The sequence below is a fragment of the Scyliorhinus canicula genome, chromosome 7, assembly GCF_902713615.1.
Source record: "Scyliorhinus canicula chromosome 7, sScyCan1.1, whole genome shotgun sequence".
NCBI classification, from domain to species: Eukaryota; Metazoa; Chordata; class Chondrichthyes; order Carcharhiniformes; family Scyliorhinidae; genus Scyliorhinus; species Scyliorhinus canicula.
Genome location: NC_052152.1, coordinates 61,212,615 through 61,222,245, shown reverse-complemented (window position 1 = coordinate 61,222,245; position 9,631 = coordinate 61,212,615). Strand labels below are relative to the sequence as shown.

At 45.0% G+C, this 9,631-nt stretch overlaps 1 protein-coding gene across 1 annotated transcript; it reads left to right on the top strand.

Moving 5' to 3' along the window:
- The first annotated feature begins 7,373 nt into the window (after positions 1-7,373).
- On the top strand, positions 7,374-8,835 carry mid1ip1a (MID1 interacting protein 1a). The gene has a single exon (XM_038802134.1). The coding sequence runs from the start codon at positions 7,728-7,730 to the stop codon at positions 8,190-8,192; it is 465 nt and encodes a 154-aa protein (XP_038658062.1). The 5' UTR covers positions 7,374-7,727; the 3' UTR covers positions 8,193-8,835.
- Positions 8,836-9,631: the final 796 nt, after the last annotated feature.

Genomic DNA, 9,631 nt, shown 5'->3' with positions numbered 1-9,631 from the left:
AATGCTGCAAGTGGAGGTAGATGGATGAGCTCTCCAAAAGAATGAATTAAAAGGGGTCAAATGGCCTTCCTCAACCTGAACTCAGGAAATTGTGAGCTGTACTATCACAATTGAGAAATGCTTGAGATACAGTCAGTGTTTGCGTTGCCCAATCCATATTTACATGAATGGTAATCGAATACTGTTTTCAGCAACTTCTGTTTGTAAATGTTTAATGCTATCTCTGTTCAACAGTTAACATTACAATCAGTTATCTCAATCAGTCGCAAGCATGACTCATATTGACAGAGTTGTGTGAAAGCGAAATCTACCTACTGTGCACTGAACAACAGCATTCATAGGTTAAATGTATTGCCATCAATACATCTACCTACTCCAGATCTAATGAAGGCTTCCCTCAACCAGTTACTGAAAAAGAAAAAAAGCCGGGGAGAAAGTCACCACAGGCTCTAATATAAATTAGTGAAGTATTTAGAATTTGCACAGAATGAATTTCTTTTGGCAGGTCTTCAGGATTTATTTTGTCTACTTAATAGCATAACAACAGTTTATAAGTAGCAGACACATCATGGTCATATGTTGCACAAAATATTACTCTGGTTGCCATGACCATGGAAAGGCTTAGAAAAATATACGAGGCGACTAACAGCTTAGTTGCTAATTTGTTTTATAGTCTTAAACATGCTCTAGTTCAGCAAGAGCTCATGATGAATTACTGCCTTGATAGGCCATTAATTTGTAAAAGAAAATCCTCCATCAAGCACCTCAAACTCCAAATCAACTACCGTTCTCATCTGAACCTCCCAGGCAATCTGAGATTTCTCACCCAATACAGGAGCACCACACACATATATAAGCATATATAGAATGTGCTCCTAATAGCACTAGAGTACTAGATGATAACAAGGATGAAGGTTCTACAGCTAGAGCTGTGCTGTCAAAAGGTGCCACCACAATTTTGCATCTTTTAGATTCTTACAGGATACTGAAGTGCAAGTGTAGTCTTACGCTTACTTGCAAGATGGTGCAGTGGTTAGCACTGCTACCTCATGACGCCAAGGACCAGGGTTTGATCCCGGCCCCGGGTTACTGTCCATGTGGAGTTTGCACATTCTCCCTGTGTCTGCATGGGTCTCACCCATACAACCCAAAGATGTGCAGGGTAGGTGGATTGGCCATGCTAAATTGCCCCTTCATTGGAAAAAAAAGAATTGGGCACTTTAAATTTATTTTTAAAAAGTTTTATTTGCAAGAATAAATTTAATATTAGTTATTCAGCATGTAAATTTCTTTAAAAGAATCAACTACTCATTGATGACCAGTTGGCAAGATCTGCAAACTGCTTATGCTTCCTTATGAGGTGAACTGCAAGTTTGGGGCAGCACGGTGGCTAGTACTGCTCCCACACAGCGCCAGGGCCATGGGTTCGATTCCAACCTCGGGTTACTGTGGAATTTGCACTCTTCCCGTGTCTGCATGAGTTTCCTCCAGATGTTTTGGTTTCCTCCCACAGTCCAAAGATGTGCAGGTTAGGTAGATTGGCCATGATAAAATTGCCCCTTAGTGTCCCGGGATGTCCATGATAGGTAGTGCTTCGGGATTGGGCGGTGGTGTGGGCCTAGTTGGGGTGCTCCTTCAGAGGGTCGATGTAGACTCGATGGGCCAAATGGCCTTTCTGTACTGTATTGAATGTGTCAATGATGTATGGAAAAATAGTGGTGAGTCCTAAGAGGAAGGAAGGACATGGGAAGAGCACTGGTTACTAGGGAGTGCATGGGAAGTTCAGCTGTTCACAGTTCTCCCATCAAAGCAAAAGCTCACTGCTTGTGCTGCTGCTGAGATAAGTCATTCCTATTTTGGACCAATTAAATTGAGATAAGTCATCAAGCAGTGGCAGCAGGTCACTAGTTGACATAAGAAAATCACATCAAAGACATAGTCATGCTTATAACTTCACAGTTCTAAACATTACACTTCTAGAGCTCAAATTACCTTTTCACTGTACCTTTTGAATTCGACTTCCACCTCCAAAATGGAGGTTGAAGCCGGAGGTGCAGAAAGTAAAGGCAAACTACTGCAGATGCAGGAAATCTAAAATAAAATAAGAAAATGCTGGTGATACTCAGCAAATTGGCCGCATCTGTCGAGAGAGAAAATCAGAGTTAATGATGATTTCTTCAAAGCTGAAGGGCCATATTCTACTTGAAACTTTAACTCTGACACAGAGAGAAATATGTTTAAAAGCTTTTCTGAACAAACCCATACCCACCATCACAGCTTCCGAAGTCAGATCGGCCTTCCTGAGAGTGAACACTTGGAAGGCACGGGTCCGGACGGGATCCCTGGTCGTGCACTCAGAGCCTGCGCGGATTAGCTGGCAGGTGTGTTCGTGGACATCTTTAACCTGTCCCTACTCCGCTCTGAGGTCCCCACCTGCTTCAAGAAGACCACCATCATACTGGTGCCGAAGAAGAACCAGGCAATGTGCCTCAATGACTACCGTCCAGTGGCCCTGACTTCAGTCGTAATGAAGTGCTTAGAGAGGTTGGTCATGAAGCGTATCACCTCCATACTCCCAGAATGCCTTGATCCACTGCAATTCGCATACCACTGCAACCGGTGCAGAGCAGACACCATCTCCCTGGCCCTATATTCATCCCTAGAGCATCGTGACAAACAAGGACACCTACATCAGACTCCTATTTATTGACTACAGCTCCGCCTTCAACACCATAATCCCAGCCAAGCTCATATCAAAGCTCCAAAACCTAGGACTTGGCTCCTCACTCTGCAACTGGACCCTCAACTTTCTGACCTACAGACCACAGTCTGTAAGAATAAACAACACCTCCTCCACAATAGTCCTAAATACCGGGGCCCCGCAAGACTGTGTACTTAGCCCCCTCCTATACTTCCTGTACACACACAACTGCCTGGTAATATTTGGTTCCAACTCCATCTGCACGTTTTCTGACAATTCGACCATAGTGGACCGGATCTCGAATAAAGACGAGTCAGAATATAGGAGAGAGAGAACCTAGTGGAGTGGTGCAGCGACAACAATCTCTCCCTCAATGCCAGCAAAACGAAAGAGCTGGTCATTGACTTCAGGAAGCAAACTATTGTACACACCTGTCAGCATCATCGGGGCCGAGGTGGAGATGGTTAGCAGCTTCAAATTCCTAGGGGTACACATCTCCAAAATCTGTCCTGGTCCACCCATGCTGACGCTACCACCAAGAAAGCACAACAGCGCCTATATTGCCTCAGGAAACTAAGGGAATTAGGCATACCCACATCAACACTTGTCAACTTTTACAAATGCACCAGAGAAAGCAACCTATCTGACTGCATCACAGCCTGGTATGGCAACTGCTCAGCCCAACACTGCTCAGCTCAGCAAGAAACTTCAAAGAGTCGTGAACACAGCCCAGTCCATCACACGAACCTGCCTCCCATCCAGTGACTCCATCTACATCTCCCGCTGCCTGGGGTAAGTGGGCAACATAATCAAAGACCCCTCCCACCCAGCTCACTCACTCTTCCAACTTCTTCCATCGGGCAGGAGATACAAAGTCTGAGAACACACACAAACAGACTCAAAAACAGCTTCTTCCCCGCTATTACCAGACTCCTAAATGACCCTCTAATGGACTGACCTGATTAACACTCCACCCCTGTACCCTTCACCCAATGCCAGTGCATATGTAGTTACATTGTGTACCTTGTGTTGCCCTGTTATGTATTTATTTTATTTTATTTTCATGTACTTAATGATCTGTTGAGCTGCTCGCAGAAAAATACTTTTCACTGTACCTTGGTACACATGACAATAAACAAAATCCAAATCCTGGGGTTACCATTGATTAGAAACTGAACTGAGCTAGCCATATTAATACTATGGCTGCCAGAGCAGGTCAAAGTCTAGGAATCCTATGGCTAGTAACTCATGTCCTGACAACGCCTCCTCCAGCCCCCCACACCATCACCACAAAGCCTGTTCACCATCTACAAGGCACAAGTCATGAGTGTAATGGAATAATCTTTACCTGCCTGGATGAGTGCAGCTCCAACAATACTCAAGAAACTGAACACCATTCAGGACAAAGCAGCCCGCTTGATTACTACCCTTCCACAAACACTCAATTACTCAATCCCTCCACCATGGGCAAAAGTGGCAGCAATGTGTACCATGCGCAAGATGCACTGTAGTAATTTGCCAAGGTTCCTTAGGCAGCACCTTCCAAACCCATGACCACTACCATCAGATACCTGGGAACCCCACGATCTGAAAGTTCCCCTCCAAGTCACTCACCACCCCGACTTGGAAATATATCACCATTCCTTCACTATCGCTGGGTCAAAATCCTGGAACCCCCTCCCTAACGGCAGTGGGTGTCCTTACATCTCAGAGACTGCAGCGGTTGAAGAAGGCAGCTCACCGTCATCTTCTGAAGGGCAACTAGGGATGGGCAATAAATGCTGGTCTAGCCAGTGATGCCCATATCGCCTAAATGAATTAAAAAAACAAAGATGAGTTTTTCATGAGGGTGTGCCTTTTCCAAATGAGAATATATTTAACTATTCAGGCTCTGAGCGATAAGAAGCCAATCATCAAGGCTTTCTTGAGACAAAGAAAGAGAAACTTTATTAACTACTGAACTCGAAAAAAAAATTAAAACGCGGCATGACGAATTCCACTCTCATGCATACATTCATGCACACACGCACGGATATCACAAATAAGGAGAGAAAAAGTCCAAGTAAAAAAAGGTGAATGAATATATGGTTAAGTGTCCTTTGAAGCATAGATTTTAAATGCTGCAACCGATTTGGTTAGCTGGTTTCTTGGATATGGTCAGATGCTGTAATTATTACAAGATGCTGTAATTATTACAAGATCCCGGCTCACCGTTAGTTAGTCTCTTGAGCCGGGTGGCACTCTTATTCCAAAAGGTGGGGAGGAAGGGGGCAGCCTTCAGTCTGTTTCTCTGCTGAAGACTTTCTTGACACGGTAGCACAGTGGTTAGCACTGTTGCTTCACAGCACCAGTGACCTGGCTTGGGTCACTGTCTGTGTGGAGTCTGCCCATTCTCACCGTGTCTGCGTGGGTTTCCTCCGCGTGCTCCAGTTTCCTCCCACAAGTTCGGGTCACTGTCTGTGTGGAGTCTGCCCATTCTCACCGTGTCTGCGTGGGTTTCCTCCGCGTGCTCCAGTTTCCTCCCACAAGTTCTGAAAGACGTGCTTATTAGGTGAATTGGACATTCTGAATTCTCCATCTGTGTACCCGAACAGGTGCTGGAATGTGGCAACTAGGGGCTTTTCACAGTAACTTCATTACAGTGTTAATGTAAGCCTATTTATGACAATAATAAAGGTTAATAAAGATTACACTGCCTGTGTCACTTGCAATCTCCCTAAACTGGCGGGAGAACTTTGTCTGGAAAAACTGCATCCACTGTGCATTTCCAAGAGATTTTAAGGGTTGCTCTCTGCGATAGCCATTGTTTCAATAGGCAATACCTTGGATTCTAATGTCTCTTCATACAATCCCTACAGTGCAGAAGGAGGCCATTCAGCCCATCAAGTCTTCACCAATTTTCCTTAGACAGTTATGAGTTTCGATGGGTGTCTGGATTGTAGGAAATGTCTCTCTTCGCACTCCCCTGAGGGTGTTTTGTTTGTCTCTCACCTTCACGTTGGAATGTTGTCTTGCATTTAAGCAGTTTGCTGCTCTGTTTAAATTTCAAAGTTTTCAGTCAGTTGAAAGTTGAAAAATATTTTCAACAACAAAGGGCCATAGTCTTATGACACATCTAATCTAAATGGTAACACCTCTGACTAGGGTGGCCGGTGCCAGAGGCCACAAACAACTGACACCCTCACAACGTATCTTGACTTATGTCATCATGTTCGAGAGATTCCACGTTCTAGGCAAATCGGGAAGAGTAGGAATGTATGAAAATAAAATTGACTTTTCTGTCCCAGATACATTGAGGCTGCTGCAGAGAAGGAAAGGAACAAAGTACCTACTGGTACTTTACTAAGATGAATGAACCCGGAGTCAAAATACATGCTGTGAAGCCATCCAGTAGTGGACAGTGGCCAGAGCAGCTAAAAACTGGCCTATCCAAAACTCATGTCTGACCACCCTGCCTCTGACAGTGCAACATTTCCTCAGTACAGCACCGAGTGCCTGTCAGGATTTTACACTCAAGTCCAATGAGTGAGGCTTGCATCCACAGTGGGGTTGCCAACTGCAATTAAATGTATCCCGTGAGGTTTCATCACGTGTCTTGCCCCAACTCTCCAGCCATTAGTCGGCCAACACATCCACCCTTGTGATGAACTGTCTTCCCTGTGCACGAAAAGCAACAAGAATCTTAACCTAGTGGACGTTTAACCTTCAGCCAAAAATGTTTTATTCCCCTTTTCAATATTTTTATATCTGGTAAAGAGAAATATTCAGAGAAAATGAAAAAAAAACCTAATGTTAGTGTCCCTATGATATTTCACATGTTTGCACACAGCAGTGGAGGCTGATCTTCAATTCCTTGAGACTCCAGGCCAATCTAGAAGGTCGGCAACAATCGTCCACAACCTTCTGATTTCAGAGGCAAAGGCGGTGCCAATTGAACCATGGGTGACACAAAGAAAAAGTGAGATGAAGCTGAACGTCTAAAAAATAAATTATTAAAGAAAATCCCTGACAGCTCACTGAGGGTTAGGTGACATTTTTTTCAAGGGGGGGGGGGGGGTGCCTACCACTAATCTTCCAGTAACTTAATTTCACGGTGAACAATAATACAAAAAAATGCCCCGCGATATGATTCCCTTTCTGCCGTAAATGTCTAAATTAAAACAATAACATCTGTGAAATTTACGCCAGGAAACATTCGGTTCGTGCAATGCGCTCAATCCCCTCACCCCGTGTTGAACTCAGAGAAGCTTCACTGAATGAAAGGTTTGAAGGGAACTCAACCAACACAAAATTAGGAATAAAATAGCTGCAAAGCAATAAAGACGGCAACACCATGTTAATTGGCACCAATGAGACGCTGCATTGAAGGGTCTCGCTCGCCGCCACCAGCTCTCATTCACAAGCTGTGCTTGTCAATCAAGATGGAGGCTCAGGCTGTTGCCAGGGTTTCCAGTGAGGTGGGAGGCCCAGGGCCACCGGCTGGTTTTTTTCTCCCTCTCTCTCCCCCACCCCTCCCGCCAGCTTTATTAGCATATTGACGTCATAATGAGCCCGGCACGCCATTGGTCCGCGGCGAGAGGGTGAGCTCGGACGTCACGGGGCCGGCGGCGGCCCTGATTTGCTGGCGGCGGGGAAGGGGCGGGAGTATCCCGGAGCGTGCGCACCACGGGGCAGGGGCGAAGCTGCGCTGGGAGCCTGCTCATTCACTCACCTCACTCCATGGCGATGGGAGCATGAAAAGCAAAAGGACCCGGAAACCAGAAGGGAGACGCCTATTATATTTGGGTCATTGCCCAGCGTCCAAGTCATCTTACGACAGGTTCCATCTTGCTTTGCAACAAGTGTGGGGGAGGAAATAAAAAAGCGCGTTGCCAAGTGACACCCTTGTAAGTCCACTTGAGGAAGTGAGCCGGTTTGCAGTGCGAAGAGAGCAGGTCGGCACTGTGAGGAGAAAAGTTGCTGACAAAGCTCCAGTTTGAGGGATTCCACCTAGGAAGGGCGAAAGCAAAACACCAGGTTAAGGAAGATGATGCAAATCATGGATACTTACAACCAGAAGCACTCCCTGTTCAACGCCATGAACAAGTTTATCGGTGCGGTCAATAACATGGACCAGACGGTAATGGTGCCCAGCCTCTTGCGGGATGTCCCCCTGGAGGATGAAGGCAAGAGCGAAGTCAACGGCGTCTCAAGCACCGGAGCGTCCAACTATTACTCTGACCAGCGGGATATGTACAACTACTACGTTTTGCTGAAATCCATCAAGAACGATATCGAGTGGGGTGTGGTGCAGCTGGACGATAGGAAGAAAGATAAAGCCGCCACCATGGACATTAGGGTGGACGAGGAGGAAGGGGAGGAAGACTTACAGAAACAGTTCCACTATCACCTAAATGGATTATACACCGTCCTGTCAAAACTGACTAGGAAAGCGAACACTCTAACTAACCGCTACAAACAGGAAATCGGTTTCGGCAGCTGGGGACATTGAGCGCTGATCGAGTTACCAGGACTGATGAAGTTAAGCCAAGCCTAACTGAAGTTGCAAGGTTATTTTCTGCTCTGCTCTCCAAAAAAAAAACGGATTTAGCTTGATTACTTAATAAGCCCTTTTCTGTGTTTTTCGTCTTGTTGCTGGGAGAAGGGAAGGCTTTGTAGGATATGCTTAAGAAATAAAACTTCCATGGAACAAGCGTGGTTGTGAGCGGCAGTGCCGGTGGAGATTACATCATTTTACTTTGCACTACTTTGTACTGTATATGTGATGTATAAAATTGTAATGTCTTGTATCCCGTTTACTCATTTTATAAGCGCACAAGATAGACGCGTATCCTTTTACGGTCTCGACGGTGCACGAATTTGTAAAATACGCCTCGGAGTAGGGTTGTAAAATGCCTGACGGAAAAAAAAATGAGGCTGTTGCAAGGGCCAATGAAATGACTGAGAGCTGCATAGTTACTTGTGTGTGCAACTTACTGTATGGAACCGACTGAAAATTTCTGCTAAAAGAATAATGACGAGGTTCCTTCCTGTGTCGTCAAACCTATTTTTTTCTTATTTGAGCCCTACTTTTGTACAGGGTGTTATATTAAACCTATGTGTTTAAAAATAAAAAAAAACTAGTGAGATTTTCACGAGCTTGTGGTACATTTGAAATTCAGACAAAGTAGAAGACGGTCGCTCATGGGGGGGGAGGCGGAGGGGAAACGTATTTTACGGGCACAGTTGAGCCTGTTGTCTTCTGGAAACAAGTCAAGTGTTGAAGCTTTGAATTAATCCGGTTTCGGGCGAGCACAGAATTTCTCTTTCTCACCGAAAGATTTAGGGGGGCGGGCTGAGTAAATGCGGTTTTGGGTGGATTGTTTGAAGGGTGTAGGAGCATTTGTCTGTTCTGCCGCATTCTTTCCCCGCCTTTTACAACCGCAAGAAACCCTCCCTCGGCCGCCACCATGACTATTCAGGTCCCTTTTTGACCATGCAGCAAAAGCTTGGATTACGCTTCCTTGCACTGTTCATTAGTTGACTTGAACCCGGAGTTCTAATATTGCAATCTCGGACCGAATTAGAATCGTTCTTTTTAACTGAAATGAAGGAACTGGGGTTGCTGATGGTGGTGCAAGGGAAACACTGCGCCCGCAGATCAGCGTGCGTCACGACACACACACACGGAATAATTTAAGATAGTTATTTTGAAATTCTCATTGATGAAAGATACAAGATATGACTGACCCATTGACACGGGAATGAGGAAAGGCTTATACGGAATGTTACAATTTTTAAGTTTCGGCACCACTTGTGTAATATAAAGAAATAAATATGTAAAAGTGCAAAATCTGTATTTGAAATACCTTTATACGACAAAACTCTCCGTTTAAAGACGGGGTGACTATCGGAAGTTTAATTCGTATAATACGGAGAACCTGAATTTGC

Coding starts and splice junctions, on each gene's coding strand:
- mid1ip1a (XM_038802134.1), top strand. CDS start 7,728: ATGATGCAAATCATGGATACTTACAACCAGAAGCACTCCCTGTTCAAC.